Source organism: Micropterus salmoides, unplaced genomic scaffold (assembly GCF_014851395.1).
Source record: "Micropterus salmoides isolate LMB-PRFRI ecotype aquatic unplaced genomic scaffold, ASM1485139v1 Ms_hic_scaffold_11, whole genome shotgun sequence".
Classification (NCBI taxonomy): domain Eukaryota; kingdom Metazoa; phylum Chordata; class Actinopteri; order Centrarchiformes; family Centrarchidae; genus Micropterus; species Micropterus salmoides.
Window position 1 is genome coordinate 32160554 of NW_024040152.1, and position 18508 is coordinate 32179061.

General features: G+C 40.6%; 1 protein-coding gene across 1 annotated transcript; it reads right to left on the bottom strand.

Annotated features, from left to right (window-relative positions):
- Nucleotides 1-1552: 1552 nt before the first annotated feature.
- On the bottom strand, nucleotides 1553-17527 carry LOC119898132 (pituitary tumor-transforming gene 1 protein-interacting protein). The gene is made up of 7 exons (XM_038712302.1): nucleotides 17252-17527; nucleotides 16947-16993; nucleotides 16431-16539; nucleotides 13701-13809; nucleotides 12083-12148; nucleotides 6491-6537; nucleotides 1553-2028 (listed from the first exon to the last, which is right to left on the bottom strand). Exons 1-7 carry the CDS (start codon nucleotides 17364-17366, stop codon nucleotides 1979-1981), a joined length of 543 nt encoding a protein of 180 aa, XP_038568230.1. The 5' UTR covers nucleotides 17367-17527; the 3' UTR covers nucleotides 1553-1978.
- Nucleotides 17528-18508: the final 981 nt, after the last annotated feature.

An 18508-nucleotide genomic window follows, 5' to 3' on the forward strand; every position in this document is an offset into this window, starting at 1 on the left:
CTTTGACTGGGGCACAGGGATAATTGAGACAAATTCACAGCTTCATTAGTTTGAAATGGTCCTTCATTACAGTGTGTTTGTTAATGATGCATACACACATTTCACACAGATTGAACAGAACACCTCTACAGCCTGTGGAAAAAAGTGTGAAACAGAGGATATTATTTTTGAGGTTGTTTTTTTTTTTAACAAGTAGAGTTGCTGTGGCGGTTGTGGTAACTTTGCACACTGGTAGCACCAGATGGCAGTGAGGTAACCACATTTAAATCCTGTCAGGTACCAGAGAAAGCTCCTCTGGTGCTGTAACGTCCCCCTAGAGGCCGTTTGGAGTGAAATCAATGAGAAGAGCAATTTCACTGGTTAGACACAAAAGCTGAATAAGTCATGCATATTTAACTGAATTCTTCCAATTATTCAGCAGTTATTTGTAAGGTCATGACTGGGAGTATAATGCTCCTTTTAATCAGCTTATCTTTAACCCTCACCTTGTGGAGACCCTTGGCCCTCTTCAACAGCTCAATAAATACTTAGCATTGTATTAACAGCTCTGTACTTGTTTATAATCATGATTTCGAACTGATGAGATGTTTCAGAAGTCTGCTACAGAAAATGATGTATTGCTTCTGGCTTTTCCCTCTACATGTGTGACCCGTGTTGACGCCATTTTAGCTCCCCAAAATAAGTCTATTGGATTTTCTGTTTAGTAAGGGTTCAACCTCTAAGTGACACCAAACATAAGTAACATCATTCTGTAGGGTTACATCCTGTACATTTATTTGTCTGGGAATGGCTTTTTGGTAAGGGAATATACACGTGTTCCAGATTGTGGCCAAGGGAACAGTTGCTACTTCATTCCTTTTCTGCGTATCAGTTTTTAATAAGGTCAGAAGAAATTAGAATAAAGCTATTTTTTTTAAACACATACAGCAATGCGACCCAGTGGCAGAAAATAACATAGTACATTTACTCAGGTGTTATTTTGACTACATTTCAGAGGCCAAAGCACAGAAAGGAACCATTCTGCCTACTTACTATTAATCCTTTTGAACTAAAGTAGTAAAAGTAAAATCTTGAATGTAGGACTTTTACTTGTGACACAGGATTTTTTTAAAACAAAGTGCTATTGTTATTTGTATTTAAGATAAAAAGATAGGAGTACTTCTTCCACCACTGGCAGGGTCTGTGGGACCTCAAACAACAAGGAAATAAAGCCAATGTCAACAGGACACAAGGGCTCACCTGATGTTACCGTAGCATCCGCACATTAACCACCCAGACTGAAGGTAACGTCCACGTGATCACACACGGTAGCGACTGGAACAGCAGGTATGCATTATCGGAGCAGAGCTTAGAACAATGTATTCAGTGTGAGCCACGTGGCGGATAAATGTATTTTCAATGTGGCTGAGGGACAAAGGCTCTGCATTTATGTAGCAAACCAAAACCCATTACATAAGTCTGTCTCCGTTCGGACCACGTGGGTGTGACTGGATTGGGGAGTAAATTAAAGAATGAACTGAGCTTTTATGGAATAAATGAACAAAACCTCATTATTAAAAGAGAAAGATTTTTATTCATGTGTCAGAACTCATCTTAAGTACAATCATTATTCTGCATTTCATAAATTGTTGCTGTATGTACAAAGTGCAAAGACCGATATGAAACTACAATATTCAAGAGAGAAAACTCTAAATCTAATTTAAGAAGACGAAAGAACTTTGCAGGAAGTTTTAAAACAAGCTTCTACATCTGTCCAAAACACAACAATGCATCCTCATCACAAATCACAAGGAAAAATAAATTCTTTACAGGTTTGTTATTGTTTGAAAAGTGTGAAACAGTGATTTGTATCTAACTGGATTATTCTAATCTCTGGGGTATTTGTCTCATTGTTTGTGTGAAAAACAGGCGCCACTCCAAGCTAAAACTGAAGAGCAGCTCAACGCGCTGCCTGTGGAACTCCTCCAGTGCAGCTGCTTTACTCATTCTCAAACTTGCTGTATGGGTGGTCCGCGTCACCGATCAGACCTGCACAGAGGAGAGAGGAAGGCTGAGAAAGTGCAGACCAAATGAGAACACAGAAGCTCGTGCTGGGTCAGGGAACATGATGTGCTGTGTTCTTCTGCTTAGATTTTCTACATTTTCCATGGATCGCTGATAAAATGAATGGGGAAAATCCACCCTGTATAAATGTGATATTTAGTGAAAAGACAAAATAGTGTAAGTTATCCAATTCAATCTTTTCCTCAGCCTGTCCTGTCTACTGCTACATCTTTTCATTCTTTCCCAGAAATTCAAGTACTCAAGACATTAAAGGGTAACTTCGGTATTTTTCCACCTGGAGCTTATTTTCGTGTCTATGTGACTAATTGGGACAAAATTTTTTTGAAACTGGTCCAGTACTGAGCGGGTGCTCTGCAGTCGGCAGCAGCGAGACAAGGCTGCAACGTAATCCTCGCAGGCAAGTGCTTATTTTCGCCACCGACAGGCTGAGATTGTTATAACAAGTGTCTGACAACATTGTAGAAAAGAGTAGGATCCTTTTTATTTTTATTTAACCAGAATCAGTCACTATATTTCTCTCACCAAAAGCAACCAGACTCCATTGCTAAAAACATTCATTTTACCTTGCAGATCATGGGAGATGCTGGTCTACCGCTGCCTGGGTTAGTTAGTTTATGTTATTAGTATGTTTATGTTATTGGGTGATGTTGGTGTTTAAGTGGCTAAAAACACTAAAGTCACACAATAACACAAACAAACCGATCGAGGCAGCGGTAGACCAGAGAGGTAAAAGTACTACTTTTGTCAGGGGAGTCTGGTGGCTTTGACGAGAGCGATATAGCGACTGTTTCTGGTTAAACAAAAACAAAAAAACTCTTTAAAAAAAAAAAAAGGTTTCTCTCTGTAGGGATCCTTTCCACAATTTTGTCAGATACAGTCCGAGCCCGTCAGCGGCAAAAACAACCAAACAAGCACTTTGGTGGGCGAAGTTTGACGGGGCGCAGTAGCCCGCAAGGATTACATTTCAGCTCTTTTTCACTGCTGCCAACGCTCGCTCAGACCAATTTAATTTTTTTTGTTCCAGTTAGTCACATAAAACAGACCATGGTTACCCTCGCAAGATAGATTTTAAACAAAACAAAACAAATTTACTAAAATGGCTATACTGATTTTTAGTTTGATCAGGCTTTATAAAGACTAGATCCCATGATGCAACTCAACTGTGTCTTTCATTAGAACCTCGCCCACATCTTTCAAATGCTACATCCCATGTTAAATGTACAAGCTGAGGTAACCCCAATGACATCACACAGGGCATTTTCCCAGAGCTCATCCAGAGCCACAGAAGACTCTACACACAACTGTATCCTCCATTTAAGTAAACTGATCTTAATTTGTAAAATTAACTTCCTCTATGTGGCTATGACTGCTATAATCTGTCATAAAAGTACATCACTGAATACCACAAGAACAAAAAAAGGCCACTTTATTTAATATTTGAAGAGTTTCTTTCCCCACCCAGCATCCCAATGTAAAAAATAAGCTCCATTTACACTAAAAGATGAATGTCTATTTCTTTGTTTGCATCACTGAGGGGTGAAGAAAGTGTTTTTTTATGTGTATGTGAACAACAAATTCAACAAAAATCTAAGTTGTCTGAAACAGAAACACTGTTGAACATGTGTCCATGACAGTAGGGGTGCATGATGATTAAAGAGTTAACTGTAACCCAGGCCAACCAGAAATATTGCTGACAAAACAGCAGCTGGGCTGAAGGACTAACAAAGGCAACTGAGGGAATTTGAGGATTTCTAAACTAGCTCAGTGAGCGGAAACAAACCTTAAGACCATGAAATACTAGCATGGAGACGCTTATTTACACTAAATGCTGATGTCAAACAGGGCTGCTATTTAAAGAATTAGGAGTAGTTCCACATTTTGGGAAATAAACATTTGCATTCTTCCCAAGAGTGAGATGAAATGATTGATATGAATATTATGCCTGTGAGGTGGTTAGCCTAGCATAGCATTAAAACTGGATCCAAGGGAAATAGCAAGAAATAGCTCCAACATGCAACTCCACTCATTTTTATTGCTTCTGTACATGTTAAACAAAATAAATATAATAAGTCATTAGTGCACAGAGCTAGGCGAGCCGTTTCCCCTTGCTTCCAATTGTTATGCTAAGCTAGGCTAATCATGACCCAACTCCAGCACTGTATCACCAAAGTAGCACTGCGCTCTATAGCACTATGGGACTAACTCCACTGAATTTTCACACTTCAGATTATATTATATTATTAAGGACACTTTATACAACTTGTTTTACATATTCAGCAGAAGTCCCCAGCACCTTTAAACTGTAAATTTGTTGGGAGTTTCACATTAACACACAGGCATGAGAGTGATGTCAAACTTCTCTTTCTCACTCCCAAAATTTCACATCGGACCTTCAGCTGCATCCTTTTTGTCAAACAAAAATGAATCTGCAGCAAGTATAATGCTGCTTTTAGTCTGAAGGATCCAGGTCAGTGTTGAGTCACTCCTGAACTGTAGAACTGTCAACAGCTAGCTCATACAGGCTGTGACACCGTGCTGGGAATAACAGTGCCTAGAGTGAAACCTGTAATTCTAATTCATATTTCCCTGCTGGGATCATTTTGACTGATAGCGACGTAAAACCATTTCTCATTTTGCTGAATAACCTCCTGGCCGTCCCTCAAGGAATCTTCGGCCACCTTCAATGACTCTCAACCTCAACTGTGAGACAGTGCTTTAAGGAAATAACATGAGTTAGTAGTGTGTAGTCCCACAGAGGATGTACTGCAGCTCCCTGGATTGTGTTTTACAGAAGAGGCCAGACTGAGGATGAAAGCAGAGCCGCGCTGTCCCCATGGAAGTAAACTAATGAGAGCAGGAGGCTCGGGGAACAGGCCACCATCCATCACTCTGTCATGTTGTCCATACACTAAAAAACACATAACCTGACATCTTACTTACACTGATGATGCCAAGGACACCATGCACACACACACACACACAGTCAACGTGTTGTTCGAAGCTGTGAAATGTAATGCTACATTGGTGTGTACTGTTAAGGTGTGTGTGTTGAATGCTTCCTCATTCCGTGGATGAGTGCACAGTATGAGAGTTCATCTTGATGGGTAATTGTGATTTCTTACAATGATTATTCCTCTCAGTGCCAACAATATTGTAGTCACTGAGTTGATTGCTAAGGGCTGGGAGCACGGCAACATCAAAGAAGTTTCAGACAATATTCAGGTTTATGGATCTGAAAATGTTTGTGACCCTGGCTTCTTAAAATTCAGACATTTCAGTATTACTGGATTCTTTTTTTTTTTTTATTGACAGGAATTCAAGTCCAGAAATAAGAAATCAGTGGGTGTAGTCGAGAGCAGGGGTGGAAGTGCGGCGACTGGTCTGTGGCCAGAGTCCCCTCTATATCCTAAATGAATGATCGCCGCTATTCAAATTTCATACGTTCATTAATATCAATGCGCAACTAATGATTTTCACTCACACTCTGTGCGAGCATGGTGACAGGTGCAGAGTAAGTTAGCATTTTAAGGAACAGTGTGTAATGTGTGCGTGTGCGTGGGTGAGTGAAAGCAAGAGAGCGAGTGGTACAAAGGGACGGTGAAAGCTTTGCAGAGCAAAGGAAGCGTCTTTTTGAGCTAATGGGGAGACTTGGACTTTAATGTGCAAATGAAATGCTTCGTAATTATCCAGAAATCCTATACAGAAAAAAAGATGCATCAATTGCCTTGTCAGACTTCATTGCAGCGATGTTGCTTTGTTCCAAGAGCTTCAGAATTAACTTGATGAGGGGGCGTGTTATCACAAAAAGCCAGGAATTAATCAGAATGATGCGGTTTGGTCAATACCACCCTGCTGCAGAGGAGAATAACTGAGCTTGTAGTTTCCTGTACAGTCGGCGACTATTGATTCATCCGTTTCTCCCCATTTTGCTCCACCCATACAGGATGTGATACCAAGAGTGCTCTGCGTTCAGAGACAAACCTGTGTCTGTTGCTTCAGTGACCTGTGAAATCCTGCTTACAGTCATGAGGGGACTTACACTTGACACCAATGTATGATAAATCATGCTCCAACTGATTTAAGGAGACAGGAGCTGGTGTAACCCATGCTCAACCTGAATTACCTTACCTGAGGACATACTGCTGAATAATGCATTGCTGGCACAGGGTATGGAAATGACAAGTCAATGACAATGTCCTGGAAAACCTGAAGCCGATTCAACCTGCATCCCCAGATACAGCTGACATTCAGAACGGACAGCGGGGTTAAGTCTACATCCAGCACTGCATTAGACTTACTGATCAGCTCAAGTACAGCAGGTGTATACATCACAGGGAGAAATGGGCACACCATCTGTCATACGTTCATTAATGATGCTGAATGCAGTACATATGGTAATACAATGTAGGCCAAGATTCGTACATACCATACTTCCTGCGGATCTCGTCGTGCCTTGCCTTTCTCTCCCCCTTCCTGAAAAAACAAACAAAAACAAAAGAAGAATCAAAGTTAAGTCATTTCACACCTGTAGTTCGGTTCATTTGGAAAAAAAAGCAGTAGCAGGAATAAATATTGATTTCTTGTGTTTTAGTTCTGGCCCGTTTCACGTCCACACTGACTTTTTATAAAGTAACCAACAGGTGTGAACATGAAGTCATAAGCTGACACGTGTTTGGTGTCAGACCTACCTCTGCACCTGTTACACCCCATTTTAAAAGTAGACATTAAGGAACACCTTTCATTCATTTCCCCAGACACGCGCCACAGAAAGCCAGAGGGGAATTAAACGTGCGGTCACACGGTTCAGACACAGCCAGCTGGTCATCACATTCTAATCAAACTAGGGAAATGAAATGTAAATATAAGATTACAGTGGCTGCCACAGGAAAGGGTGCTACAGTAGCAGGTGAAAATGACAATTTTAATAACCTGTCACACACACCGCAATAACAACATATTTCATACATCTCTCTCTCTCTCTCTCTCTCTCTCTCTCTACGAATCTGCGTCCAGGACTATTATACTCTGTGTCAGTCCTGGATAACACCTATCCTAATATCAATACTGATAATGATGAACTGATATTTAGGAATATGAAAAAAATAGATCTGAAAGCAACACAGAGCTTCATGTCCAGAGGAGGCTGAAGGTTCTCCTCCACTTCCAGGTTTTATCAAAATATTCACAATTGTTGTCTAGCTCTTTTCCTCTTTCTACATAATAATCTGTGTCCATGTGTGATGTGCTGCAAAAAGGACACAATTCCCAGCTTCTTGATCAGCCCAAAAGGACTCATGTCACTCCATTACTCAGTGACCTCCACTGGCTCCCCGTGGCCTCCAGAATCAAATTCAAGTCACTGATGCTGCATACAGAGTGACTACTGGGTCTGCACCCATCTACCTAAACTCCATAATACAAACTTACGTTCCTGCTCGGCCGCTACGCTCCTCCAACGAACGCCGCCTGGCTCTGGTCCCTTCACACAAAGCAATCCCAGTCCCCTGTTCTCATCTGTGACACCACGATGGTGGAACGAGCTACCACACGCCATCAGAGCAGGGGGGGCCCTCTCTGACTTCAAGAAGCTCTTGAAAACTCATCTCTTCCGAGAACACTTTCTCTTATAACACCTCTAACCCCTAACCTTCACTTCCTGTGCCCCTCTTCTATCTCCTTACAATTCTCTGGTATTGACTGCACTTTTGTTAACTCTTACTTCCTTCCCTAAGTATTTACCCCATTGATGCCATATGTGCTATTAGCCCTTACTAGTATCTATTGTCAGTTGTAGATCTCGTGCTGTATTGATGCTTGTATGCTGTTCCTCAAATGTAAGTCGCTTTGGATAAAAGCGTCAAATGAGTAAATGTAAAAACAGCGAGAGCCATTATAAATGGCCGATGCTCTGCAGTAGCCCGGCGAGTTAATGGGGAGTAATAACTATATAAAATAAAGTAAAACCTTGCTGGGTAAGGACGTGTTCACTGTGAGAACATTCTGACCTTGTATGAACCACGATCGTGCCTGTACATAGTTCTGTTTTATATCACGGTCTGTTTGATCTGTCTAGTTCAGCTGGGATAGAGCTTCTGAGTTTAAGGTTCAGATAAGCCAGGTTGTTTATCATGATGAGATACGACAGAGTAACTTACTGTTAGTGAGAGGGTACTTCTTTTAAGTCTCTTCTAAAAAATGTAGTTTTATCAGAAAGCATATCCTGATTTTATCTGAGCTGCCTGTTAAATACATGTTTTTATTATTTTATTTTTATTTTGCCCCTCATGTCATCTTTCACACTGTGTCTCTTGTAAGGCACTTTGTACGGTTAAGTCCTCCACAAATAAAGTTAATAATAAAAATTATTATTATTATTAGTGAAGTGTTACTGCTATTAAACATGTATCCCACTGCTTGCTTCAGTTATTGCAGCGGTCGTGCCGATCACCAGGGTGGAAAAAGTGTGGTGGAAATAAATGTGATTGAACAGAACTATAAACAAACATGAGCGCCCTGATGCTGAGGCTACCAAGACTGAGGTTAGCAAGATTTATTCAGACAGCAAACTGACACGGCAGATTTCTTCTCAGAGAGACAGAAGAAAAAACACTTTAGTGAAGAAAACACGAGGAAGCCCAACTTGCTCTTAAGTTCACCACCAATATAAAAGAAGAACAATGTGTGTTTTGTGACTCGACATGCAGTTGAGGCTAAATTCAAAATACAATTTTAATTTGCACAGCACATGCTAAGAAACATGCCTTTAAAGTAACAAGCAGCTCATGTTTTGATGTTGTAAATTACATTTAAATGTATGATGACGATTCAATCCATTTACTTGTTTTTCTGGTATCCAAAAGGGGGTCTTCAAAGAATAGGTGTGGGCTGCTTTCTTTCTGAGGGAGGAAAACTACAAGGTGGATTTGGATCTCACTTTTAGCAGCGCGAGTGGGAACGGATCGGGATTAAAACATCTGTTTTGTGCAGACTTCTAAAGCTAGAATTATGCTTCTGCTGAGGTGCAGGTAAACAACTTTGCAAACCAGGCAAAGAAGTGTTATATGGGTCAACGTGGGTCGCAGACACCACCAAATCTCCACAGCGGGTAGCGTGAATCTGCGCATCAAGCAAGCCGGTTGGTTGATCCAACATCCTGTCGGGAAGTTCTCTCTATTTTTACTTTCAGAGTGTGGGTGTATGTTTCAGCATTGCACTGCCACAAGTGATCTTCTAGAACAGTATAGGAAGTTAGATTCCTCTTCAAGGCACCTAATACCGTTTACAATCTTATCATCGTCACATCCATGTGTGTAAATAAACAAAAAGATTTCTTCTACGTTTTCTTCAAATGTGACACTCTTCCTAGTAGATATGTACATTGCACCCTCAATCCGTATACATCTCAAACTTGTAAAAAAACAACAAAGAAAACACTCACATACACATCCAAACAACCACAGTCTATGTTTGGAGAAGCACAACACCAGCTTAAGAAGTTGTAAGGGAAATGTCAGAGAGCTGCTAAAAATAAAGATATTTTCATTATTTGGTATTCAATAGGGTTTCGGTGGCATAAAGTTTCAAAAGGATCCGAAACACTGAATAAAAATACCTAATTCTGTGTTTCTAATATGGAAATGTCATTTTAAAAAGCAAATCACTTAGCATTAGAAAGCTGTACGAGTCCATCCCCCCCTGGGAGCTGTTCCCCGCCGACAGATGACGGTGAAGGCTCAGTGCTGTGTGATGGCTCTCGAGGGGCCAGGCAGCAGTGTATAGAGGCACTAGACTTTCCGTGGATGGGTCCGATCTTCTCTGAATGTCCTGTTCACAACGTGAACTGCATCTATATAGGTCACTGCACTAACTCTGACTTGGGAGATTTGATCATGCTCACTGCAGGAGAGTCGGACTACATTCTTTGGCACGTGAGAGAAAAGCTCATAGAGGTTGGATAATTGAAGTCGCAGGCTCTCTCGCACACACACAGAACCAGGGCTCTAATGATAAACCAGTTACTGACTATCTTTCTGCACGACTGCCCTGCTTCCCCACACATCACCCAGCCGTCCTCGAAGGATGACACACTGGGAGCGCAGGCACTACACAGGAAGAGGAGGCTGAAACATTTATGGAGTGCAGGAAGAGGAAGGCTTCCATGTCTACTGGCTGCTATAAAACACAGTGCTGTTTGACTCAGTGACTAACACACTGTTTCTTTGACAGTGGACGGCCCTCCTCAGGATGTAGCCCACTCTATTTATGACCACATTACCAAAGAGCAGCTGCTCAGCCTCGACAATCCAATTGGTGTTTTGGGATGCGAGTAGAGGAACACTGAGCTCCTCCTCTGGGACATGGATTTGTTGGGGCACACAAACCAGTTGCTTGAATCTCAAACATACAACGGGCCATTTTGTTGGGGACTATAAACTCTTCCGTTGTAGGAAATCCCATGTAGGTCCTGCTGGGATATAGAGCGGCAAAAACACCCAATTTATTAAACGAATGGGATTAGATTTTTTTGGTCTTTTTTTTTTTTTTTACTTCACAGATATTCAATTGATATAGCGGCAATTCATAACAGAAGTTATTTAATTGCACTTTGCTGTGATGATACAGATACTCTGATAGTATTTATATTAAACTTGTATTATATGGACAAATGTGTATTAGCATGGTTTGCTAGTTTTAGTTTACTATGGTCCTTTAGTAGAAATTTTAATATGAAAATTACCAATTAATATGAGTAGTTATTGCTATTAACTCGACCACGGAGGTTTTATATTTGGTCCTGTTACTGTCTGTGTGACAAATAACAGGATGTCTGAAAAACCACTGAAGGTTTTCAATGAAATTTAGTCAAAAGGCAATGGTCAAGGAAGTGACTTTTCATGGGCTTTATATACCTTTAATAAAGAGCAACAGGAAATGAAGGGGACAGAGAAGAAACAAAGGTCTTCAGCTGGAGTGGAATCAGCAACGTTGCAGTTCCAGGTCAGTGTCTTAACCTCTAAACCACAGCGGCGTCCTAAAGGAGGAACTTTTTGGTTCAGTTGATACCATCAATTTTGCTTTTTCCTCATAATTTCAATGTGAGATTTTGAGACAAATTTGTTACTTGGCCCAGCACAAATCTATCCATAGAAGTCACACCCATTTCCGCCAACAAAGACTTTCAATCATTTAAACATGTTTACAAAGCCCTTTTTCAAAATTCATCCTACGATTTTTATTCATTCTCTACAAAATTTGGAAAATATCTGGATGGCCCTTTTTTGCTATTATATACCCTTTATAACTGGTTCTCCAATCACTTTAGGCTTGTCCTAAGTCACATACATTTCCATAATTTTGGAACTCTTTCCGCAATTGTAAATTTAGAGGACATGTGCACCAAATGAGCTGTTTTGGAGGCAAAAGGGGGACCTACACGATGGCATATTACAAACAGACGGCGCTACATAAACAATGTACATTTAAGTGGCCGTGCCTTAGTTATTAGTCTGCTTGATATTTTGAACACTTCAATACCCTGACATTTACTGGGTATGCGCTCTCTTCTCTCTAACTGAAGACAATAAATTAGAAAACAATCAAATACATCTATATTCTAAGGCTAGGCTTTAATTCAACACTATAAGTTGTTTTACACAAGTGAATAGTTTTGTCTGGTGTAATGATACTTCATTATTACTTTATCTGTGACTTTGCTAACATTCAATATATCTATAAGAAAAAAATCCTGCTAACATTGCAAAAATATTGCAAAGATTTCAGTCATCTCTCTACTACATTTACAAATGGTTACTTGTGGTTTTCACTTGAACCGCAGGGGAGCAACGACCAAACAGAAAAAACAGAAAGACCTCTCCTTAGAACAATACTGCTTTCACTCAGAGTTATTAAATGCAGAGACACATGCTGCCAAGGGAAGCTGTTTTTTTAAATAAAGAGTTATAATTTGTTACTGACAGCTTCGACCTGTTTTTACTTCAGCCTGGAGTGAAGTACTTACCGTTCCTCAGCGCGCTGTTTGATCTCCTCTCTCCTCCTGGCAAATCTCTCCTCATCTCTGTCAGGGCTTAAAATAGGGAGACATAAACAGAGTTTCAGAATTACAGAACAACAAAAACACACTCATCTGGTAGTGACAAATTACATACATCTGCAAATTCCCACATTTGCTTGAGGGATACAAAGGATACCAACCTAGAAGTTACAGTGGTTCAAATTCCCCCCGAGCTGGATTTATATTTGATTCATAAATCGTCTCTACAGCTACAGAAACAAAGGAAATTCATGTTCAAAGTGAGAGGTTGTGTAACAGAAACACCTTTGATAATGGAATTACCTAATTTAACAGAAACTGAGAAATCAGGAGGTGAGAAAATAAAATTGCCTGTAGGTCAATGTACCTACAGGGTCTATTTACGTGAACGGATGCTCCAGGTGTGTGTCAAGTGTGTTTGTGTATGTGTGTGTTTCAGGCATGCTCTTCATCCCATTTGTTTCTGTCAAATGACAGACATGAACGAGACTCCTACACCCACGGGACTGTCAGTGTGTGACAAGCTGGCCTGCAGCTGATTGACTACGGACGTGACGTTTTCATTTCACTCCAGCACAATGACGGCGCCACACGCAGTTGGTCTTGTAAAGGAAGCTAAAATGATGAAGCTGCAAGAGGAACAGCGGCGAGTGAATGTAGCCCTCATTCAAGGGTGCTCAACTCAAGAGCTTCACTGCACTTAACAGCAACTAATGGCCGTTAAGAACTCCATTTCTTTGAGCACCGCAGTAATGTCACAGAGGTATAACTTTCATTCACAGACGTGGCTAAAGCTGGAGACACGCTGGACACGTCAAGTCCTACAGATACTGTTCATTTGATGATGGATAAACCGCAGCGAGTTGACCAGCTGTTCGCCGTTCCAAATTTCCATTTAAACAAATTAGCCCGTCTAGCACAACGTCAAGATTTTGTTACTGGATTGCCTATTTCTCCCCTCAAATATTTTCAGAAAATATTTTAGTGTACCGTTTAGCTCAAATATGAGAATTTTCTGACCCGGCCGCCATTTTGAAAACTAACTAAGCACTGTCCAATTCGCAGTTGGTCACCCACCAGTTCATTGGTCAGGTGTATCTAGATGTGTCTTTGCCAGCTTGAGCTTGACACAATGGATTCAGGTTATACATTATCACTAGGTGTTTATCTTTTTTCTTCTTTGATTGTTTAGGTTAGGTTTCCAATTCAGAACTGGTTGATACTTAACCAAGAGTGGGATTCTGTGCTTTATTAAAATGTTTGGCCTTTACACCAAATTGCCTATTTATTAGGTATTAAAGCAATCCTTTACAATAGCACTACAGTAAATGCTGTCTTTAGGAGGCTCATCATGTTCAGTTTGACACTGTGTGTCAAAGAGTTTGTAGTCAGGGTTGGTGTGTTGCATTGGACTGCATTATCACCTCTCCTGAAGGGGTCATGTTGTTGGTCTCAGTCTAGCTAGCATAACTTGCAGGTATGCACAGGCGCTTTTTGTCAAGTGAAACATCTTTCTGATACTTTATTCACTCCAAAACACGTTACAGTTGTGCTTAAATGCCACTGACGTGTCATGTGCCCTTACCCTGACTGACGCTTCCTGCAGCAGCAGCAGTAGCAGCAGCAGGCGACGATACTGATGAGGATGGTTCCACCCAGGACAGCGAGGGTAATGATCAGGGCCTCAAAGTTCACTGAATCACACAAGGAGACAAATAATTAATATTCATATTCTTTACAGGAGCAGGATTTATTCTGAGGCCATGTCATAAATGAAACCAGAAACTTTGGGTCGCTCTTTTCCATTAATGACAATCAGAACTCCACTTGTTTGGCAATGCTGCCACCTGCTGACATGTCAGCAACACTACAAGTCATCACACTGAATGATAAAACTCCCACTTCCATTTCCAGTGAAAACATAACTAAGATGTCAAACAAGACCTAATCAGATAGGGACTTTGTGTCAAGGCCAGGATCCACCCCAGCAGCAGTATAATGTTTATCAGAAATACATGTTAGCACAGTGAGACAAAGAATGCTAATTAGTTCCCTGATTCTGTGAGGCATAGTGGGTCAGCTTTCCTACAAAAATCAACTATTACTTTAGTATTTTAAAGGAAGCTGAGCAAAAAAAAAAAAGCACAACAACAACACAGCTTTTAAAAACTGAAAGGTTGCAATTTGGCCCATTATTATATGTTCTTATGTCATTTTCTTCAGTAATTGTAGTAGCTAGGAAGCTAGTGAGGCGTTTGTGGCCAGTCCGTAATGACTTTGCATCAACTTCCTATAACTACCCTGTAGCTCATTCAAGACATTAAAATGTTTATACTTTGTATCTGTTAGTGTTGTTTTGAAAGCCTTTTATCCTTACTATCTATTGCACCAATGAGTGAAACCCTAATTTACTTCCTGTGAAGAGATCTTTTTTGTGTAAAATACCCAGACTTCACCAACAAACATGTTAAAACTATCTCAACCTGTCTGGAGAGGAGACCCATCAAGACTACAATATTCTTAAAATCTAAGTTACACAAACGCATAAAAAAGGTACACGGACCATCCAGGTCATTATATTCTATACCAGGCTGCTGGGCAGGACAGGTTTAAAAAAAACAAAAACAAACATGGACTTATGCCCTACATCCCAGAGCACAGTTATTTTATAATTACTCATTTGAATTTATTGTAAAGAGAACATTTTGTGGCTGTTTGTTGACATGGCAACAACTCTTTGCCCTACTGCTCTTACAGTGACATTAACCACCTAACAAAGACAAGTGGCTTCACAGCTGTCACTATTTTCAGTTTGACAGGAAGGAAGTTTTTAAAATAGGTAACAAGTTATCTAGTCCTATGCGCCGCAACACTGGAGGCTCAGAGCGTGTGTTCTCTCTCCACCAATAATCTGGACAAATCATTAAAATAACAAACCAGGCAGGACTGACAAAGAACAACACGGACGTGAGCCCCTGGTTACATTTCCATTTCATCCACCAGTGCAACCTGTGAGCCTTACTGGGTGGGGAAATGTAAAAATAAGTGAAATGAATAAAACGTAGGAGACCTAAACAGCAGGTGACAGTGGGACAGCTTTTAGAGAGAGAATCTGGTTATGTTGTCATAATGCAACTACTTCACTGTGAGAGTGGATCCAATGTAAAGTCAGCTTCTCTTAATAGACCAGTGTTTATCGCTGTATTAGAAATGTTGTGCAAGTCTACGTGTAGACGTTGAACATGTGTTGAAAGTGTCTTTTCTAACTTTATGTGTGTGAAATGTGGATTTCTGTGTTAAACATTGAACTATTGAATACTGAAATATGTTGAATCTATAAAAGTGGTTTCATTTACTTACATATTTACAGTTATTTTCCCTGCATGTACACAGCATCTGGTTCACGGTTCAACAGTTTGAGCGGTGCTAATCTTCTGTATGTATTTCTAAGAACTAACTAACTTTGGCGCCTTTGATAAAATGTGTAACACATGTTAGAGCTTTGTTTATTAATCTGGTCAAAAATGAGAATTTGAAAGAACAATAATCCCTTAGCTGGCTACTTTCCCCATCTGGCTGGCTTCTCAGAAGTTAGGGGAACTCTGTGACCACCGCTGATTTTACTGAGAATGTTTTGGTGCGCACAGAGAGGCAATGGCTCACTTCTATAAAAAGTTGACTGCTAGTTGCAAGCTCCCCTGTGCAAAGATGACACATTAGAGTAAGAGGAACAGAGAGCTTGGGCTCCACTCACACAACCAACTTACAAATTGTTCTCCTCAGCTCCAACACTGCATTGTTTGTCTAACAGAACCTCCCACCACTGCACGTATACTGTAGCTATTTGCATCTGAATTTTAACCTACTAGTATTTTATGGAGCTAAATCATTTTAGGACTTCTACCTTTACATGGTCATGTGACAAAACAGTTAACTTTTCTTTTTGTAGTTGCACTGTTTTTATTTTTATGTTGTATGTACTTTTACAGCGTCTGTGTGTGTATACGCTTTGTTTTGCATGTTAAAATTGCATTTAAGTATTACATCTTCACAATACTGAGCCATTACATTCTCACGCACCGTCTAGAGTTCTCTGAAATGCAAAACCTTTATTACTGAATACCACTGGATTATTCTGTCCACCAGTTTCCTTCTCCAATGTAATCCAATGAAAGCTTTTTATTTTCCAGCGAGGAACACCTCTTTGGGCTAGACCAGTGGAATTACTGATTGCAGTCTTGTGAAGTGACAAATGAAATAGAAAAGCAGGTATAGTCACCATCTTTCACATCATAAAAACAACTGATCAACTCACGCCAACACACTCCCCAACGGGCCTGAGACAACTGGCACACTGACGCTGGAGGCAGCAGCCAGCTCACTGGGTATTCTGTGCAGTTGTTGTTGGTTAAGCACCACAGACACTGTGGAGACAAGACACAAAGATTAACCCCCTGCATGTTGCAGTTCTATTAAGATCTAAAGAGTCCATTTGGTATACAAAGATTAAACTTAACTTTAACATATCATTTAAACTTTTTAGGATTCCTTGCTTCTCTTGGCCACTTGTCCTTTGCTTTGAAAGGCCCACCTCAGCTTATTTTGATGGAAGCAAGTAAACCTAAACAATTGCCTTTTGGGGTCTGGGGTCACTGCTTTACTGGATTTAGTTATTCATGATGTGGGAGGATGTGTAACTTAACCCGCTGAATGTGCAAACCAACACGGGGCCATTAAATTCCACTTTATGACAGCAGCCTGACATGTTCAGGCAAAGGTGTGGGCTTATCTTTTCTAATAACTGCACCCATATTACTCTTGGCAGCCTTACCTTGGCGTGTGGAACACAAGAGTCACAGCTTTTGTAAGTAGAGCAAGCTGAAAAGAGAGAAAAAACACAAAGGTTAACTACTCGAAAGTAACGAAAAGCCCTTAAAGCAGCGCAGTTAAAGCCCAGCGCCAGCTGCGTTCACATTCAAACGTGACGTATTTACAAAATGATACTATTTTACCAATGTTGCTACAAACCTACTTATAAACTGGCATTAAAGTATCTTTTTACCAGGTCAAATGTTACCTTTGCCCACTGTAAAAACATCTGCAAGTTACTACTTTTCAAACTAAAATTGTACTTACGAGTTGATGGTGGTGGTGTTTGGCATTCTCCCTGGCTAACAAAGCTAACACACAGCACGACGGCACCAAAGAACACCGCGGTCAGTGTTTGTCTCTCGGTTTTAAAAGATAACATCTTTAAAACCACAGAACAGCTCGGGAAGCTTAACTGCGTCTAAAACTACAGAATATCTGCAAGACGAGAGTCGAAACTGGAGGCTTGCCTTTCTTGTTCTCCGCGACTCTCTATAAACACTGTTGTTTCTTTCCCCTTGGATCTACCGCTGTCATTTCCTGGGTGGGGTTAGCGCGTTTGCGATAATCTTGACAGCCCGGACGGGAGGAGTTTAACAAAAGACACAAACGACAGCCTGCTTAGTTTCTGACCGACAGAGCTGCGCTCATTCTCTCGGATTTGTGCGTTCAACATTAAATAATAATAATAATTATTATTATATTATTATTATTATTATTATTTCTGATGTATTTATTCATTTCAATAAATATTCGTTTGGATTACATTTTCATTGAAAGTGGCTGTGAGACCTCACTGTGATTATTTTACAGAAGGCTATTTAATAGTAGACACACTTTAGCCATTCAGTAAACAGACACATGGTTGCCCATGTCATGGGATTTTTTTTTTTTTTTTAAAGAACTGAGTTCCCTGGGGGAGGGAAATGAGTCACAAAATATCAGTATCTGTATCCTTGCAAGACCAACCTGTAGAAATTCTCTCACAACTTCTGTCAAGGCCAATAATAAGCAAAGTCCCACTGAGGGACCATATAGATCTTGGTGTCTTAAGCAATACACTCTTTATAAAACATGCCACCAGAGGATGAGACCCAAGAGATTTTCCCTCAAATCCCACATGGCAGGTGGAGATAGCTGACAGACAGACTTTTATTGTGGAAAAGGAAAGACATTTTCTCAGCAATTCTTGGAGAAAGATCAACATATCCACCACAGAGTTTGGAAAGGAAAACTATTCCTTTTCTCTCACCCCGGCATTAAATATAAGCCACGTAAGCATATACAGCCCTTTTGTTGATGCTGTTCTGGCACTCTGTGTTATGTCAATAACATTGACAGACAATCTTGAGGCCACCAGTTTCTCCAGACCCACAGATCTCAGATTTCGGGGCAGGGGTGCCATATTTGCCCCTGGGTCTGAGACAGCAGATCCCTGTGCAAAAGAAGGGATCAAGGTCTCCCCTACAGTAGTGTCATGATCTCTGCTACCGCACCTTCTTGAGCCAGTGAGGAGCAATCAGA

Coding starts and splice junctions, on each gene's coding strand:
- LOC119898132 (XM_038712302.1), bottom strand. CDS start 17,366: ATGTTATCTTTTAAAACCGAGAGACAAACACTGACCGCGGTGTTCTTT. Junction 16,540..16,946: donor CTTGTGTTCCACACGCCAAG/GTAAGGCTGCCA, acceptor TTGTCTCCACAG/TGTCTGTGGTGCTTAACCAA. Junction 2,029..6,490: donor CGAGATCCGCAGGAAGTATG/GTATGTACGAAT, acceptor TCCTCTGTGCAG/GTCTGATCGGTGACGCGGAC.